A 20,377-nucleotide genomic window follows, 5' to 3' on the forward strand; every position below is an offset into this window, starting at 1 on the left:
TGGCCATTTGTCATTTGTTTTTGCCTAACCCCAGGCATAATTGTTATTAAACTCTCAACTGTGGCGTTAAAATTGGTTTATATTTTTTAAACACAAAGTAGTGCAAAGTTTTTTAGGGGGATATCTTAGCGTAGCGTTTTTGCCAACAGTAACGCTAGATGGCACGCTTGAGCTGTCCTTTGCTACACTTGTTATCCTTGTTGTCCATGGATGGAGCTAGGTTAGCTTAGCTAATTTAAACTCTCCTGAGTGTGTCAGTGTGTCGTACTTGGTTTGGATCATGTAGAAGGATACGGACTGAACTGCAGCGTTTAAACCGGTGGAAACTCTCGGCTTATTTCACGACACGCACAACTAGCCATTTGTTTAAAAAAGTGATTCATTAGAAAATAAAAACGGTTACAAAAAATGAAGTATGTGTAACGTAAACCTGGGATATAGCTGCGTGCCATCCCGAGGAAGCTTTCGTGTTCACCGGTTTACCCAGAAGTTGAACTCCCAGGTAAGGTCAGCCGTTTAAACTGTTGTTTTGTAATAGTTTTTAAAAAAATAAATAAAACTATGGGTTTGACGGAATGGTGTAGTTAATTTTATAAATTATCGCTCGTTTCTCACGAAGATCCTGTTACCTATGTGTTGGAGCAGGTCTGTGTAACTCAGTTTGACTCATTTGTTGATACACGGGAAGATGGTTTCCATTGTGCTGATCGACATTGTTAATGTGTCTCTCACAGATAAGAGCATTAAGTTTAAGTCAGCCTGTCTGAAGTATGACAACAGGTGTTTACCAAGCATCACAGATTTCCTTAATTAGTGACACCGGGATTCAGTTTTATTCAAAAACAGCTCGTATGACGGGCGAATGTACGGGACTTAACATTCAAACATTCATTCGTGCCCTAAGGCACCGTCCCTTTCAAATTAAGAGCATAAACGTAATTTCAGTAGTAAAGGAAAGTCGACCCATACTGACAATGAAAGTCAGAAACTTATGGAAAAGATAAATCTTTGATAATTAAAGCTTGTAGTCCTAATTAACCTGTATTAACGCGACCCAAGTCTTTAAAATGCACTGGAATTGGTTTAATGTAATGGGGCTGCAGTGTTAGAATATACACTTACTGTATTATTCAACGTTGACATGTTATGAAAACATTTCTCTTTGTTTCTGAATATGATAGTCCTTAATACAAGTCAAAGCCTACACCATGTAAAAGACAATGCGCTGCCAATAATAAATTTTACGTTTGCAGCAGCAACAAGTATAGCTTACAAAGAAGTGCTGGTCTCATTAATATGCGGTTTGTCAAATTTTCAAAAAATAGTTTTGATCAGATTAATATGAACGCCTTTCTGTAAAATCCCCAAATTTATCTTAGATATAACAACATATTTATTTTTCAACATACTATTAATAATTCAGATTTTTTTCTTTTTTTTTAATTTTGTACATTTTTTAAATAAGGAACATTCATATTGAAGATTTATTATTTCATAGCTCAAACAGATTAACAATGAAACATGAATTTTATATTGCAATATTGGCTAATAATAACAAACACAAAAATACTTGGTCCAATACAGGGTTAGCTGGAAAAAGAAAAAGGAAAAAAAAACATTAACAGAATAAAAGACATTTTCTTATCAACCAGTCTAAAGTGAGTCTTTTTCATGATTTTTGCTTCTCCAGCCACTGGCAAATAGTCACCTAACTTTACTCAGTGTAGATTGTAGAACAGTCAGTTGTCTTTTCAGGGCAAGCTCAGGTTCAGGAGGGCTTAAAAGATCAGTGGTACAACATGGGGCCAGACCATGCTGAGCTGTGAAAGTGATCAATAAAATCTTGATGATTTCTAAAATCGACTGTCAGCGGGGGTAATATTGTCTTGTTCTTTAGGACCAGTAAAGATCTAGCTGTTGCTTTCTGCTCCCTCGGGGCTGTTAGGACACCAGACTGTAGAGGGATTTACAGCAAGGTATCATCAGCATAACACAACAGTATTTTGTGAAAAATACATTGAACCAGAAATTGTTAAGTAGAACCCCATTTGAAGAACATTAGCTACTTTAGAACAAGTGCGTATTATTATGTGTTGAAAAATCTCTACTTTTCTAACAGTATCATGGATGCCGAGGGATATAGAAATGATTCACACTACACCGAAGCAGAGAGCCTTTGGCATGTAATGCAGAAATCAGGAGATCTGGATCAGAGGAGCAGAGATGGTGACGGCTGGAAGCTGGTGGATGTATTTCTTTCTGGAGGTGCGCCGTGGGGATTCACACTCAGAGGTGGACTGGAGCATCGAGAGCCACTGCTCATAACCAAGGTGAGTAATCTATGAGACTCAAAGAGAGCTGAGAAGTTAGCAGGTTGGAGAGCCGGGTTTTAGCTGCAAGAAAAATTACATGCAATACAGTGTCAGTGTTGCAACATTTGGACCAACCATTTTAAGTGTTAAAGTTAAGAACCAATATCAGCAAGAACATGAGTAAGAGGTGTGTATTTGTATATGTCAGTGTACAGCATCATCGCCAACAATTACTGTCCATGCCCCCTCAACATCCTCAACATCCTTTCACACTACAAAGAAATTATGATCTAAAATTGATTCATGGGACCTTTATCATGATGGCACAGGTGATGTTGGCTGACAGAGTTACTCTGTGTTTATGTGTTTGTGTTTGCACAAACAATGACTTTTGGCAGTGGTGGCCCAGACCTGCTAAGATTGTAATTTTAGTGGCTGCTGTCATCTAATTAAACGCAAGGTGCCGACTGCTCTGACACATCATTGCTTACTCGGCCTGGGTAATAAAACATTAGCAATATGTACCAGTGATAAACACTTAGGAGTAAGAAAACTGTTCATTAGAAAGTTTGATAGTTTCACAGTTGCATGAGCAAACTCCCTCCTTGGTTCATAAACACAGTCTATCATATCCCTTGATGATGGCGCGTGCTATTAGTGACACACAAACAACCAGTCATTTAACATGTGTGTTGTTCGGTTATCACCAACACCAACAGGAGCGTGGAGGGAGAAAATGAGTGCAGGAAATTCTCTGCCTCACTAGTGTCAGCTCACCAGTGAGGCAGTTTTTTGGTTTCTTAAAGTCTGACCATTATCACAATACTGTTGTGTGTAAACTGCACAGGAAAACAACAAACTAATTTTATCACCTTAACTGCTTCAGCCCTTTGGATCATGCAACATGTCGATAGTCATGACCTATATCTTCTACATCCCAAAATACTACTACTGGTCCAGGATGGAGAGGTACTCAGCAACAACACCGTAAAACAAAACATCCAAACAGTATGAGGACATGACGTACTACTTTTCTCCTGGTCTTAATTAAAAATAGGCGATTAAAAATGATCAATAATTATCAGTATTGACTGATAAGAAAATGTTTATCATAACATTTTTGGCCATATCAACCACTACTTACTGTGCATGGCAAATATGTTGCTGTTTATTGTTCTTGTGTGTATTTTTATATTTGTGGTCAGTTGCTCAGTGTGCCACTTTGGTCCAGACTGAAAAATCTCAGCAACTACTAGACAATGTCCATTAAATTATTAACATACATAATGTAAAGGAATCACCTGAATTTAGGTGTTTCCATTACATTTTCTCTGGCACCACCCTTAGGTTGACATTTTAACAGACACCAAGTGATGAGCTGCTGCGGACGGGAACATCCACAAAAACGTGTTTTAGCTACTTCAAAAAATGCCCATGAACACACATGCTATAGATAAGTACCTCACACAACCCAAGTCAACCAAACTATCACTTTAAATTTTATATCACATAGCACATTTCTACTGGAAGAATTTGCACAAAATTTGTTACGGATAGTCAAGGTCCCGAGAAGATGAATCTTTTTTTAAACTTTTTTTTTAATATCGATTCTTTATTTAGAGTCACATGAGACACAATTTACAGTGAACATTTTCTCATCTTTTTAAACCCACCAGCCCTTCATAAAGAAAAATTATATAAAATTATTTATATACATATATACAGGGTGACAACTCCATGCATTTAGGCATGTAGACATGGTCAAGACAACCTGCTGAAGTTCAAACAGACGATCATAATGGGGGGAAAAGGACGGGCTGGTCTGAGAATTTCAGAAACTGCTGATCTGCTGGGATTTTCCCGCACAACCATCTCTGGTGTTTACAGAGAATGGTCTGAAAAAGAGAAAGTATCTGGTGAGCAGCAGTTCGCTGGGAGAAAATGCCTTGTTGATGCCAGAGGTCAGAGGAGAATGGCCAGACTGCCTAAAGCTGATAGGGACAACCATAAACAAACAACAGTAACTCAAATAACCACTTGTTACAAACAAGGTCTGCAGAAGAGCATCTCTGAATGCACAACACGTTGAACCTTGAAGTAGATGAGCTACAGCAGCAGAAGACCACACCGGGAGCCACTCCTGTCCACTAATAACAGGAAACTGAGGCTACAGCTCACACAGGCTCAACAAAACTGGACAATAGAAGATTGTAAAAATGTTGCCTGGTCTGATGAGTCTCAATTTCTGCTGCAACATTCAGATAGTAGGGTCAGAGGTCAACAACATGAAAGCATGGATCCATCCTGCCTTGTATCAACATTTCAGGCTGGTGGTGGTGGTGGTGTAATGGTGTGGGGGATATTTTCTTGGTACACTTTGGGCCCCTTCGTACCAACTGAGCATCATTTAAACACCACAGTCTACCTGAGTATTGTTGCTAACCATGTCCATCCCTTCATGACCACAGTGAACCATCTTCTGATGCTGCTTCCAGCAGGATAACGCAACATGTCACAAAGCTCAGATCATCTCAAACTGGTTTCTTGAACATGACAATGAGTTCACTGTACTCAAATGTTGAGATGTGGTGGAACAGGAGATTCACATCATGGATGTGCAGCTGACAGTTATGTTGACAGTCATCAAAACCAGTGTTACCCTTCCCACCTTCCCAATGGCAAACCACCCCACCCCCCTTTCATCGGATGGTAAACTGCGAATTTTGAGAGTCTTAAGACTGGCTGCATATGAACATAAGGTGAACATGACACCTGCTTAAAGCTACGTCATGCAAGTTCTGGAAAACCAGCTACTGCTGGTTGAGACTCAAAAGCGAACCACTCTGCTCCTCCATCCCACCCTCCCTCTTCCTGCTCCATTACCTTCTGCCCAGCGCTTCACATACATCCTAGTCGTGTACACTGTCTCAGCTAATGCAGGTATCAGGAGCGTGCTAACCTGTGAGTCAGGCATTGCAAAGTCTTTCAGCAGCTACTACTAGCTTGAAGCCTTTGTGTGAGAGGAGTGGGTCACCAGAAGCACATTCACACATTGATGTATAGCAGTGAGCTCCCGCCCCCGACTTTGGCTTTCTCTGATTGGTTAGAAGGGTGAAGCTCACTCTGAAACTTTAAAAGGGAATATTTCTGCACTGCTGCTACGCTAGGCTGTAGACTCTGATTCTTGTTTCAGAGGAATCCCTCATCTTTGAAATTCATACATGCATTTGGACATGTAGCTACAGTATGGGGAGAGTATGAGAGAATGACTCCTCTGCAGTGTCACCTGTCCAATCCAACATGTTCCAAAGCTGTGGTCATTTGGCACATTTTGGCTGAATATGTAGTAAAATCAGAATACTTGAAAGTCAGCATTTTATATCAACTTCCTCCAAAAAAAATAAACATTCAACAGAGCATGAGCTATAGCTTGCAATTCTTGTATGCTATGACTTTAAGTGGGTGTTATGAGCCACAATATGCAAACAGTGGCCATGGGAAGGAGACTACCTAATCACAGTGCGGCCCAATCAGCTGTGAAATCACACTGTAACCTCACTTCTCTGTTGACTGTGTAATGATTTACTAAAAAAGACCTTGCTAGTTAATTTGACTTGGTAAAATACCAGCACCTGTTAGTCGAGCTGCGTCCCTGCATGATTTTCGTTTCTCTGTTGACCCAAAACGGGTCCAAAGTCCAGCTGCGATGGCTGAAACTCTGGATCTCAGGCACCATATGGGCTTGGAGCGATACAGTCAGGACCACCTTCACCCCATTACCTCTGGTTTTACAAGCATGTGATTCAAATAACTAGAATTCTGACCATTGTAAGTCTTTAAGCTGTAAGATTAAATGGCGAGGTCACATTGCTGAATTGTGAGGGGTGAAGCATTGCCCAGCTGGACTGCTGTTCTCTGCTTTGATAGTGACAGCATTTCATTGTTAAGGTTGTGTCGCTGAACGCCACATCCTTTACTCCAAGGACCGACAAAAGTGCATCTGTGTTCATCTGATGGTGAGATATTAATTCTTCAGAACCTTTTTCAGAAGTTTTAAACTCTAAACTTTTCACCTGTTGCTGACTTTAAAGTAAATTGGTCATGGACCAGACCTAACACGTTTGTCAAGCTGTCTTAAAATGCGTCAGAGTTTAGTTTGCTATCACTTAGGCTAAGGTGTGTGTTATTAGATCCCCACCCGGACCTTCGCTTTTTCAGATTTGAGTGCTGGGTTGAATTTCAGTTCGGAGGGTTGCATGTGGTACCAGGAGCCGGGGAGGAATGTTGGAGCTTTGTTTGATTTTCTAAATGTAGTGAATTATCCGTGACAGCCTGAAGCCCGTAGGAATGGCATGATGGGATAAATGAAGTTAGGATTAGTGATTTGTGCTCTTTTGGAGCAGCTTTCAGATTATAACCATTGATTTACAAAGGTGTGTTGCTGAATTCTTTGTGTTAACTAGATAAGAATGCAAGTAAATCTGATATTTCCCTTAAAGTCTCTATACAGACCACCGCCTGCTCGATATAACAAAAATGTTTAAAGCCTCTTATTCCCAACATTTGTCTGTCAAATGACATGAATATTCAGCAGACATAGTATGCATGTAAGCCTGTGCGTGCTACCTGGTTCCCTTTGTTATCTGCCCAATTTTTTGGAGGGTGATTACAGTTTAACATATTGCAGGTTGCTCTTGCACCCTTTTGTTCACTATGTCCTATTTTTGTGAGTGCAGTTTTAAAATAACAGCACATCTCTATCCTGCCTGAACAGGTAGGGATGACAGAAGCTAAATTCTTGGCAGATCAGATCAATTCTTGGAATTTTATTTAGTATTAAGCAATAAAACTCAGTCAGGCTTCTGTTATATAATATTATAATAGTTTCAATAAATGCTCTCTGCACTGCTGAAGCATGAAACACAGCAGGATTTTTGTGTTAGGTTTACCACAGCTAACCATATGTCAGCCACAAACACACTTTTTTTCCACAATTTGTATATGTCCTCTCATTTTTTTATGTATTTCTGCTTCAGAGTGAGTAATGAGCAGTGAGCACACTGCTCTTGGCAGGATGGTTGTATTTTACATAAAAACCTGGGGAGCACACATTGTGAGGAGGGCCAGACTTAATCACTTCCCTGCATTCTCTGAGATGGCTCAAATGAAAGATAGTAAAAAATGGTGGGCCCACAGTTTGATGAGAGGTTTAGAGTATTGTTTAAAAAATATCCTGGATCTAATTAAAATTCTTGACATTCCACTCATAACTCAGGTTATGCTCAATGTCTTCGTTGACTTTAAGTCCTTAGTCTCAATAAACTTAAATAATCCCGTTTTACAAAACACAGCTGGGCATTCGCCTCATACATATGTTTCCTTTGCCAGGATCAAATTTTATGTGGAGGAAAATCATGTTTACTCTGAAAGAACCAGAAACACTGCAGAAATGTCTCCGTTCTTATATGCTGGGATAAATCACCTGCAGGTAAACAGGTTTTATCAATTATTGAATCCTTTGTGTGACAGCGTTTTGGGCTCAGTTTGTCCCAGGATTGCTCAACCACTGGAGCATAGATGATTCATACAGAATAGGATTATGGTTCATGGGAGGAGAAAGACTTGAAGAGTTGGATAGTTTCTTTTTGTGGAACTCAAGATTTTAGAGGTAGGAAGACACTACGCTGAAAGGATTATTAAAGGGCTGAGAAGAAGGAATGGATCAGTGTGCACTCTTTAATGGAAATGTATTATGAATGAGATAAAAAACATAGTTACTGCAAAGGTTCTTTAGTGTTACCTAAATGTTAGGGTTCAGTGTTTGTGCTTTGTTATGCCATAGCTCATGCCGGCTCATGTGGTAATTTTGAATTCTTTTTGTTTGAGTTGTTTGAATGAATTACCATCAAAGTCATTTCCATTTATATCTTATCTGGGATTTCAGAGACAGAGAATCACTGTTATGTGTTACAATCAGTAACTTTCTTGCAACTGAAACAATTTCAACATCTTACTTTTTATAATAAATTATAATAAATATAACATTGTTCTAAAAAAAAAAAAAATGTTTTTTTTTTTTTTATAACAATTTTTTTTTTCCTAAATCAAACACAGTCTAAAATTGACAAAGTTCTGCCTTTCATCAGACACTTTCTGGTGAAAGAATAAGAACAGGGTACAGTTCCCAAAAATATATATTGAGGTTCAGTACACAGCTAAACATGTGGTAGCATCACACTACAAAAATGAAGTGTTGTATAAAAAAAAAACATTCACATATTAAAGTGTTAACGTTTTTTACTGTCTTTCTCATCCACAATTAATCTGTTTTAGCAATATTTTCATATGAACAATGGATCAAATGAGTATATGTTGCGGTGATAAACCCACAGAGAATAGTTGAGCGTTTTAGCTTCTTTCAGCTCAATGTTTTACTGATTTGACAAACCATCAAATCACTCATTATCGTTGTTTTCAACGACAGCTGGCAACTGTTCTCAGTGAATAACCCTCTTTACATGACCTTTCTGCAGCTGGTAAACAAAGTTAGCAGCTAGCTGGTGAACATTTAGCAGCTAAAGAACCAGATATTTACCCGAAGAGTTAATGAGTTTTCATCAGGTTTATGTAACTCTGACAGCAGAGTCATACAAAGTTCTATTTTAAAGGGATAATTCGGGATATTTGACATGGGGTTGTGTGAGGTAGTCATGCATAGTCGGTGTGTTACCTGTTGTAGATTCGGATCAGCGCGCTGCCAGTTTAGAGAAGAAAAGAAAATGAATTGTAGCTCTTCCTGATTCACTCAGCTGACTTGCGGCTGCGGCGTGATACAGTGAGCCCTGTAGGTGCACTTGTGCATAGGAATATAGTAGTTAAGCGGTTGAAAAAAATGTAGTACCAAAGGAAAGTGCTGTTTTGACTATGCATGTCCACCTCACACAACCAAATGGACCTGAACTATCACTTTAAGGGTTAAAATGCTAGCCCCCCATAACATAGTCTTCTGTTACGAAACCCACTCTTTGTGGGTTATGTTTTGAACTTCTTTAACTGTCATGACAAAAATTTCAATAATTTAAGCTGTGTGCAGAGTTTCGGGTTAACATGGTTATTGTATGTTACAATCAAATACAGTGATTTAGTGAAGGCATAAATAGTGATGTAGTGAGGAACTTTGCAAAAGGCACAGATGCTTAAAACATCTGTCTACATTCAGAGAGATGGATGCTATGAAACTAAAGGTTAAAAACACTACAAGCAATGTAGAGGTCAACTTTGGGTACGTTTGTTTATGCGGCTTCTCAATGATGTGTGCGGCCAATGCCTGAAACCATACATGAGATCTAAGTTCAGTGCCCTGTCAGCACGCTGCACAGGACGTCTGTCAGCAGAAAAGACACATTCTTTATTCTCATTGCCACCACATCCTTCCCTTCATGTCCCACAGAGAGACACGAGGCTATTTTTAAGGATACTCAGGCATCCAGGATGGCTGCAGTTTGACTGATTATAGCCTGGAGGAAGATGGTAAACAAAGGACATGGCATGGCTCGTGCTGATTGGGCTACTGTGGTGAAAAATGTTTGGAGAATCTCCGTCCTTGATGTTGTGTGAATATGACCTTTATTTGCCTGTAGGTTTTTTTTTTTTTAATACTGTTACTTGACACTGTTTGTTTTTTTGTTTTTTTTACATTTTTAAAATATTTTCTTATTGAGGAGCCATGTTTTCTGCAAGGTTTACTTGAATAAAAGCCTAGTCTAGTTTGTAGCCGGAGGCTGTTTCACAGATATCCTGTGAAGTTGTTGATCTTAAAGACATAAATTAGCACTGGCTGACACCTTCTTTCATTATCATGAACAAACACACACTGTAGTATTTTTATTTTTTGTGAGTCCAGCCCTACTCTTGTAAATACCTACTGAAATGCCAAATGTGTGTTCATCCCCAGCTGAAAATAGTGCTCAGTAAATAAACTATTCACTTGGGCTTGGAGCTGAGAGCCACAGACAGGTTAACAAAGTCAGAAAATACTGAAAAACTGACAAACACATTTGGGGCTCTATCTTACACACGCAAAGCGCAACGCAAGTGTCTTAGCTAGTTTCAGAGACACAGTTGTCATTTTCCTGTCCAGGGCCCACGTTGATTAAATAGCAAATACACTTTGTCGGTCTTACAATGAGGTGTGGCTGTTGGCGCATTGCTATCATGAGGCAGTGGAAAGCGATTGCACGATTGACCAACAAAATCCTGGTCTTAAGCCAGTGTTGTTGTATTTCACAGTTTTTTAAAGAAACATTATCAAGAGAGTAATATGCACCTATATAGGCAGGCACACAAGCAGAGTGTGCTGATAATGCACTTTAGATGTTTGGATAAGTTAAGTGGAACATTAGAAAACAGCCTCAGAAGGTCGGAGCATTATTTGTGGCATATTGTGTAGTGAACTACGTTGCCTTGGGTCATTGATGTCCAGGAGACATCAAAGACACATGGCAACGTTGAGGCTCTGTAGTGAAGCATTCTTCCTTATAATCTGGTAAATCTGCCACAGTGTTTTCCATTCATCACCTGAAGTTGTCCACCACAAATTCATAACAGACCGAAGATTTATTCACACGTCTCATCATGTAATATAAAATATTTCTAACGTTGTGATTTGTGCCATTAGTTCTTTGTAGAGCTGTGCACAGTGCACCCATTCACTCTTGCCCCTCAGGGTGTACAGAGCTGCTGTGTGTGCTGGGACTGGGCTCAATGGTCAGTCACAATCACAATATGCAATCAGCTCACCTCAAATTTAATCAAGCTGTATGAACACTGCACCATTATAACAGCGATCTGCCACTTTGCAAGAGCGCCTGGCCTTTAAAGGGAGTGGGAGATGACGCTGTGATTGGTTTATTATGATTATTAAGGGTCTTTAGTACAACCCTTTTGAACCATGTGCCCAGCACAGTGACTGCTAAAATAGTAAAAGTGATATGGACATGCACCATGTACTTCAGACCATGTGCTTTGGACTCTTAAAATAGAGCCCTTGGTCTTTTAAGTGGATTTGGCGACAATAACAAAGATAAAGATAAAGGATGTAGGTTTATCCTTTACAGTTTGCTACCTGGACTGTGACACCTCCATTTAAGAACTTATCTTAATCTTACACAGCCTACAACCATTGATACAACTGTGAAAAATAACCACTTGGCCTAAATGTGATTAAAATCAGTCTACTGTTATCTAGTAAGAATGGGTTTGTAGTTCCAGTAAAACTGGGTTGTTTTATGTCCATTTTAAACACAGTAACTTACAGTGAATGTATGAGTCAGTGATTCAGTATCTCTCTGAAATACACTACCATATCAGGACCATCTCAGGAATCCAGCCAGCCATCATAAAAAGCCTCAGCCTTAACCCTGCTTCAAAATGGGAATTATAGAAGAATGAAAAGGGGCTACATTAGAGCTATTTGGGCTCTGGTTTTTCTGTTCTGGGGGAAAAGGCCATATAAGACGTAATGGTCTGTAAATGTACACATACCTCTGTAGTTGAGTCATGCAGCCCCCTCTCACAGGTTGAGCAGAGAACTGATAATCAGCTGCAGAGCTTGGCTTTTGTGTGTTAATGTGCCAACTGCCAAAGCAAGTTCTCGCTGCTTTTCTTTCCACAGCAAGCCGTGCTGTCTCACACCTCTAATCTCTGACTTTCTGCGTCAGAGTGAGGACAGCCCTGACCTTAAAGCTCAGTATATCTGACACTTCAGAAACCCTCTCTGTAGCTGAGTTTAATATATATTTGACAGGTCCAGCTCTCCACAGATGCAGCACATCAACACTGGTAGTTGCAGAGTTTAGTTCACTGTACTCAGTTCACTGTACTTCCCTTTGACAGATGTGTTATTTCAGGTGTCTGCCCGCAGACAAAGACAATACTGTTTGTTTTTACATCACACCATTGGTTTGGACAGCAGCTTTTTGAAGTATTTTTATAGCCTTTGATCCTTGTCTTTAGAAACTGGCCTGCCTGCTGTTAAGTCCTGTAAACTGTGTTTTCTTCTGTCACTTTTACCCTTTAAAATCTATTAAGAATGTCAACAACAAGTGGCTTTATAGTACATTTCTCTCACATCAGTTCAGCTTTTTATCTTAGTGGTTATGCTGTGATTTTGATAACTTGACTGCTGTAAAGATTTTATTTAAATAAGGTAAAGTTTCTATTTATCTATGTCTTTCACAATATTCAGCTGTTAAAATTTAGCATTTACCACCTACAGAAAAATCTAGTTAGGTTTCAATGCAGTTTTTATCAAGTTTATGATGATGAGTTTTATATTATTTAATTGCAACATAATTTTTTGTCATAAATTGTTTTCTGCATTGAGGATATGTAATAGACACTGACAAAACCTTTGCAAATATTTGTCCTGGTCTCACCTGTTGGATTTTTAATCATGTGCGTGGAGAAACAAAACAAGTTTTGTGATTTAAAACTGAAAGGATTAGGTGATTTGATCAATCAGTCTCTGTTCCAGGTTCTCGAGAGCAAGCAATTTTAAGATGTCACCTTGGGCTTTAGCAAATTGTGATGGTGATTTGTCACTATTTTCCAACTTTTCTATAGAACTCCACATCAATCAAGAAAATAACTGATTAATCGGACATAAAAAAAAGTCATTTGTGGCAGCCTTAACTTTTGTATGTTTGTATTTGCTTTTCACAAATTTTAAAGTACGTAGAGGCAGTAAGTAGCACCAAGGTCAGGTTGTATGAGGTTACTGAATCTCTTACACAACACTGTGGTGGGAGGCCCATTAACATAAGAGGCATAAGACCCACTTCAAACTGTGTATTCTCTATGTGCTGTTTGCCATTTTGATGAACACAAATAATGGCACAATTCATCCTCTCTACCTCTGTTATCACATTACACATTACACATGGTAGTGTACACGGTCCAATGACAGAGGTTCATATAGACAGTTTGGTATCATCTAGTTTCCTCTGCAAGAAGATGTCATCCTCCATTTGCATCAGTTCAGACAGTTTCTCTGGGCATGGCAATGAATACAGCTACAAACTGAAGCATCGGTGTTGGTTTAGAACTGGAATTTGTCTAAACTAGGGCGGTTCCATAAAGGTTGATGAGTCGAGGCATCAGTTGAGAAGACCCTGACCCCTTTTCTAGCTGCCTCACAGTACACAAAGCAACGCAGACAGCAGAGACGCTTCATGGTGTGGTAGGATTTCATCACTGAGCTATGACCAAGACTTCAGTCAACTTTAACTTTCTCTGCCTGTGTGAAATGTGACGTCAGTGTTTAGGGGTGAGCCATATACTGGAGATAAGAATACAGATAAGAAAATGCATGAACCAATGAACCACAAACACCCACCCAAAAAATATACCAAGGAAAACCAGGAAGCGGAAGTACTAATATGGCTTAACATTGTCAAGATGTCCTGTATTATGGTGATGGGGGGGGGTGTCATGGCTACTCACTTGCTAAGTGGCGAGCAGACCAACAGAAATATACATCCTAAGACCTGTTGGTATCTCTGTCAGACAGTTAAATTCTTTTCCAACTGCTGCGTTTCTGTTCCAGGTTGAGGAAGGCAGCAAGGCAGCAGCTGTGTGTCTCCAGGTGGGAGACGAGCTCGTCAACATCAACGAGATTCCCCTGAGTGGCTACAGACAGGAGGCAATCTGCCTGGTGAAAGGCTCCCATAAGACCCTCCGTCTGGTGGTGAAAAGGTAGGTAACCAATCCCCACTCCCCTGCTGTGCCCTCTCCTCCTGCATCTGCTGCTGTCACAAGTGCACCGCCACCCCCAGCCTAAGAGCTCACTATGGTAACATTTCCAACAAACCAAGGTAACGGAGGAGACGGAAGATCCTTGCCCTTGCAGCTGTTTGTCGGCGCGATCTGTCTGTAGACCCATCGATGCTTTCTGGGGTTTCTGAGCAGTCACTGTCGAGTTCTCTGTAGCTGGATGGTCCTGTTTTGCCAGGTTGTACTGGGCTGCAGTCACCAGTAGGTCATGGTCTGAGTAGGTCATGGTCTGTGACAGTTGTTCATGACAATCAAGTTACAAGAAGGAAGAGAGGCTGTGGATGACATCATTACCTCTGTTAGAAAGACAGGAGTGGGAAGGACAGACACAGGGAAGTTGTGATGCAAATGACACTATGGCACTGAGATTTGTGTAGCAGTTCAGAGCAGCTCCTTGTCAGCTGCTCTCACGCCCTCTGTGATAAGGCATTTCTAGTTTACATTGTTTTCTCTGCTAGCTGCACTTGAACCACACACCTCACTCTTTCTCACTCACTAAAGAACACACTGTCGATGAACAGTAAACCCACAATAAGTGATTCCATTCACTCTTTTGTCAAAGCTAGTCCTTGTGACTTATTGACTCTGTCGTGTTGTTTGGTATTCATATCTCCTTTCAGTGATGAATCATTTGGCCATCTTACAAATGGCCTTGTTTGTGTGAAACACTAGTCTCATTGTTTCTCTTAGCCGTCTGGGTTTCTTTCTGTATTGTATCACATCATAACGTAATCCCTGAACAAATCCTCCTGTACAAGGAAGTCCACTCACCACTTATCTGTCCACAAGGATGTGGCTGTGAGTGTCACTCATTGTGTTTTATTCTCAATGGACAAGTCTATTATTGGATTATTGGACTGAAAACAGTGATGCATTACTGTCTTTAACAGTTTGTGTCTATTTAATTACTTCTGTTATTTAAATGTCAATCAAATCTGATCACACCCACACAGTTCTGATGGAAATAAGCAGATAGCTTAAGCAGCAGATAAGCAATAGTTTTGTTTTTTTTTTAAAACACGGTAAGCCTGCCTAAGGAAATATGACGTCTTTCTGAGGGAAACAGGATATATAAACTGGGTTAAGTTACAAGTTCCTTCATGTTTGATTGTTTTGCTTGAAAATGGCTGCGTCTTAGCTGATACAGAGCAATGTGTGTATGTGTGTATGGAGATATGCAGTTGTAAAATCTTAAAGTAAAGTCTTACATGTCTTATTTTAAAATTGCATTTCTAGCTACTGCAACCAACAACCTCATGTCTAGTAGAGTTTAATACGATGGGCAGAGCGAGTAAGGCACATTTGATTGGATAACTATGTGTACACCCTTCAGTACAGGGAGAGTCATCCAAAATATTGTAATGGACTGGATGACATGTGGTGTTATGTTCAGCTGAGGTTACTACAGTTTCAGGTTGTCAGAGAGCACGTGTTACCTGTGGCAGTGATTTGTGTGAGACAGCGTACCTGATGATTGGCAGAGAGTGAGGAGGACGGGTTGTTGTTGTTCCTGCCAGTTTGGGGAGCGAGTGTTGACGTCCAGTGGGAGCTGAAGTCAGATAGTAGTGTTGAGATCACACTGTAAACCAGTCAGGTTTGTTGTTTTGGCGTTGGCCATTCAGTTGATGAATAAAGAGATGCTGAAAGCATCTAACGGCCCGTAGCTTTATTACTGAGGGACGCTACAATATTTTAATGTTTGACAGGGGAAAAAGAGGCACTTTGAACAAACATGACTTTTTGAAAAACATTTGCCATAAACCTGGAGACAACAGAACAATAAACAATGAAAGACTGGATTTTTTTTCATTTTGATGTCTTTAAAGTACATACACTAGTTCATTTTGTGCTAGAGCTTTGAATCGTAAATATTTCTTAAATGATTACTGTCACTTACCTCCTGTAGAGTTCTACAGAAGTGTATCACTGCCACGCCAGAAAAAAAAAATCTGTTAACGTGAAAGGTTTATTGTTATTACAAGATGTTTTTCACTTTATAACAATATATTTTTCACATGACTATAACATACAAACTTATCATGTTCTAAAAAACTTCATGTTAAAACAATGCAATATTTATATTATAATATAGATATATATATATATCTATATATATATATATATATATAGATATATATAGATATATAACGTGAAACACGGTGTTGCACTGTAGACGATCCCTGTGCGTTTGACTCACAGCTGGCTGCACATAAAGACCAGTGTTACTTCTCCAGCTCGGAGGACAGCTTGTTTTAATGAAAACTAGGTTGGGTTGCATAATTGCATAATGTTATATGCATCTAATATAAGTGTTTAATTCTCATTTTTCCAAATGCAAAGACAAGCCCACTAGTCTGTTGTATTGTATGAGAAATGAGACAGTAAATAAAGTGAAAAACTGACCTGTAAGCAGTGCAGATACTGCTTCCAAAGTGGGTTTATCTCTTGCTAATCAGCTAGCATGCCAGCAGAGGCGTCTCTGTTTTCACATGATGCTGTGGTTGCAGCACGTATTTTTCATTTTGAAACAGAGGAGGAATAGGAAAGGAAGGAGGCTTAACTAAAGGATCTGGGTATTGTCATTCCAGTATGCTTGTGATTCATAATGGAGAAAGACATTTCCTTACAAGGTCAAGACTTATTGTTCATAGTGTGTTTTAGACAGACTTTTAGCCCCACGGGACTCTTAGTCTCTTCTGCTCATCCATGTTGAAGAATTTACTTTGCCCTGACACTCTCAAATAGCATCTCCAGACAGTCATTTCCCAAGGCCACAATAACAAGTCTGCGACTGATTTAGAAAGCAGCAAAGCGATAATTGTTCCTCACAGAACCTCAAAGCTTCAATTCCAGTACTGTTTCTTCTTCCTCTCATCCAACTGCAGTTTGCAGGTTGTGTAGACTGGTGCTGGGGTTTTTGAAATGTTTTTACTGTGTAACGTTCCACATGACTACCTGGACCCATGTGGAGCCCTGATGTTTGTCTACAGCTCAGCCTGTGCCTGAGCATGCAGGTGGCAGCCACGCAGCGCCTTTCTTTTTTATCTTGGGGATAATGTTGGATAGTTGAACGGGGATCAGGAAACCGTCACAACCTGCTCCTGTCTACAGGTGTGGTTTCTTTACATACAGCAAGAGGGAGGAGCTTGATGTAGCAAGCCACATATTTTGCATGCAGTGACTAATGTGAAACTGTAGGTGTGATGTAATTTTAGGAAGAGGAGAGGCTTGTCACACGTCACAGGGGGAACAGATAGGTGTGGTAATCTGTGGGAAAGTATCTTGTTGTCTTTGCACATGCCTCGACAAAACCAGCGAACAGTCTGTGCTTCTACTTCAGTGTATTGCACATAAAAAACAAAAAACAAAAAAAAAACAGGGTGAGAGTTAAAGTTAAATTGCACGTTTTATGCAAAAGTTGTTTAAAACTTGTCAATGCTAATTGCTATATGCAGTCATACGCTATAATTGTCCCACATCAATCCATTGCAAGTGTTGTTATGCTTCACAAACTGAAAACCCAAAAGTGGCAATTTGGCTAAATGCGGTAAATTCTAAGTTGAATTCTAGTTAGTAAAATGTCACCAAACCATATATAAACTCAACCTGTCTTCAAAGCAGCTGTAACAACTGAGAGCAATGAATCAAACAGTACAGATAACACTTTGGTATTTTTTGACTAGAATTCACAGAAACACAGATACTTTGAAGCACTAAAAGCTGCCCCTTGTTTTCTTTGGAAGCTTGTATGTCGCAGCAGTGATCACCAGAGTTGAACTCTTTTCCCACAATGCACGCACATTATTTTGCCTACCTCTCTAGGTTGGGGGCAGTTAGTATTTTATTCTCTATCAGGACCCACACAGTGTGGACTGCCTTTCTTTGCTCTCCCTGAGGCATTTGCAGCATATGCAACTAACTCCACAGTGAATCATTAAACTTTACAGCATGAAACTTAAAGTTTGTTGCAGCATTTGGTTTCCCCCTTCTGGCACTGTTAGAGAAGTACCACAGTCACTGATATGTCTCATTATTTAATGTTGGAAGAGAGCTTGTCTGCTGTAGCAGAGGGGTCACGCTTTCACAAGTTGTGGGTTGTCAAAAATGCTGTTTACATTAACCATGATACATCTGTGGGGCTATTTTAGATGAGTGAATCCTGCACAGAGGTTTTGTGCACAATCCAATTATACCCAGAAAAGCTTATTGGCCTGACTCACAGTGTAAGCATTTAGTAGGGGTTGCAGGCCAGTGGCTTACATTTACTGCTCTTTGTTTTTCTAAATAAGCCTGTGTAGTATGTTTGGAACGCTGTGCACTGAATTCTTGTCGTAAGTAGATTTCTTAAAATTGTTTGGTTCTCAGCTGAGGAAATCATAGTTTAGAGATTCCAGTGTTGCCTAATCTTAACTGCACCCCCCTGTTTGTTTGTTTGTTTGTTTTTTTTTTCGGTTTGTTCCATTGCCAAGGTGAGTTGACAGCGAGTCACTGAAGTGGATGAGACTTGTTTGACAGGATGAAGGTTTCAATCAAATCTTAAAAAAGAAAAACTAAACTGTCCAATCAAAGAGGAAATAGACTCAGTTTGAATTGTGATGAGTTTTCCACAATGCTTCCACAGTGTTGTGCACAGGAAGGCTAAATACTTAGTTGCAGATTCCTCACACCCACTACACTCAGAGTTTCAACTGCGTCCATTTGGCCGTCGATTCAGGGCCCCAAGGGCCAGCCGGTACATATACTTGAGGTCTTTTATTCCCTGTGACATACAGGCATCGAACACAGCACGACTGCATCAGGGAACATTTGTTACTTGTCTTCTTATTTTATAAGACTTGCTCCCTGGTATTTATATAACCTATCTGCTGCTACCTGCTCATTGACACTATTGTATGTTGTATATGTTGTATGTTTGTATAATCAAAATCACAATATGGCCAAATGCAATATCCAAATCGCAGAAGCTGCAATTTTTTTTTTGATAAAGGTAAAACGTGTCACAACATTGTTGTGCTTTGTTAACACCATAAGCATTGTGGTGCTACAGAGATGCCCTGGTCTATAAACCACATTCTCCAGACATACGAGAACAGGCTTGTTTGGTACAAGCTGCAACAAAAATCATATCATCATTTTGAATTGATTGTGAAAATAAAATGCAAAAAAAATCATTCCAACTGCAATATCTGCCAAAATAATCTCAACATGATTTTTTTTTTTAGCATATCGTGCAGCCCCAGTGTGTTGTGTTTTAGGAGGAGCCAAAGACAAATTTCCACTGAGGTGGACAATAAGTCAATCAAATAGAATCAAATGTGAGACAAAGAATGTGTTCTTGGGTTTTTAGGAAAGTTAAATTTTTGCGTTTTCATTTTTGGAAAATTAGATATATTTATACCATAATCACTAGTTTAGTATTAATTACAATGTAACATCCTCACCATGTTCACCTGCTCCTCATTGTCTCTAACATTACAAATATTCTGTCATCACAGAGCAGCTGTTAGGAGTTTTTGTGGGGAAGCTCTCCCTCAGAGAACTACAGTCAGAGCGTGTCATGGCTGTTACATAAACTAAACATAAACAGGTTGCTGGTGAATTTATACCTGTACTTTTTGACATTGAGTTCCCCTGAACTGTAATAGTGGACTGTGTTGAAGGCTCAGGACATGGAGGACTCTGTTACAGTGATGTTGTTGAGACCCTCAGACAAAAAGTTTCCAGGTGTTTCTGGGTCGCGGGTGAGTGCAGGCAGCCGGTGACTTGACAGCTGGTATGCTACTCAGCCCAGGAATGTGCTGGTCATTACATGCTGCTCACGGTTCACCTCTCTCACCCGAAACATGACTGGTTTGATTGTAGGGTCTGCTGAAGAAGGCCTTTGTCAGACCCTCAGGGCCTGAACGGACTCCACCGTCTCACCTCCAGGAGCAGGCTGGATCCTTCCATTTTTCTGCCCACATACACTGTACATGATGCTACACTTCATTAATGTAGTAATGTAGTTAATTTCTTCACCAAGGACACCAGTGTTAGAATGTGGAATGCCTGACAGTGACTGTAATTTTTACAAGGTGGGGTCCTGCTCACTGATGTTCAGACATACAGTAGATTATCTTCTTTAAAAGGCCCAATATCCAGTATGTAAAGACTGAGGTCTGTAAAACACAGGATGAGGACGTGGTCTGAGACACGTAGTCAGATGTTATACCATCCTAACTGTGTCCTTTTTT

At 39.8% G+C, this 20,377-nt stretch overlaps 1 protein-coding gene across 4 annotated transcripts in view; it reads left to right on the forward strand.

Moving 5' to 3' along the window:
- The first annotated feature begins 26 nt into the window (after positions 1-26).
- shroom2a (shroom family member 2a) overlaps positions 27-20,377 on the forward strand; it is a 37,675-nt gene continuing 17,324 nt past the window's right edge. Inside the window, exons 1-4 of one of the 4 annotated variants that reach the window (XM_071487053.1) lie at positions 27-502; positions 1,898-1,976; positions 2,120-2,330; positions 13,918-14,066. In XM_071487053.1, coding sequence (XP_071343154.1) covers positions 2,124-2,330; positions 13,918-14,066 — 356 coding nt within the window. In that variant the 5' untranslated portion in view covers positions 27-502; positions 1,898-1,976; positions 2,120-2,123. Of the gene's footprint in view, positions 508-1,897; positions 1,977-2,119; positions 2,331-5,813; positions 6,329-13,917; positions 14,067-20,377 lie in introns of those variants that run through there. The other 3 variants (XM_071487051.1, XM_071487052.1, XM_071487054.1) reach the window with 3 other exon arrangements.

Source organism: Trachinotus anak, unplaced genomic scaffold, assembly GCF_046630095.1.
Source record: "Trachinotus anak isolate AG129_WGS33_773 ecotype Australia unplaced genomic scaffold, CSIRO_AGI_Tana_v1 ptg000010l, whole genome shotgun sequence".
Lineage (NCBI taxonomy): Eukaryota > Metazoa > Chordata > Actinopteri > Carangiformes > Carangidae > Trachinotus > Trachinotus anak.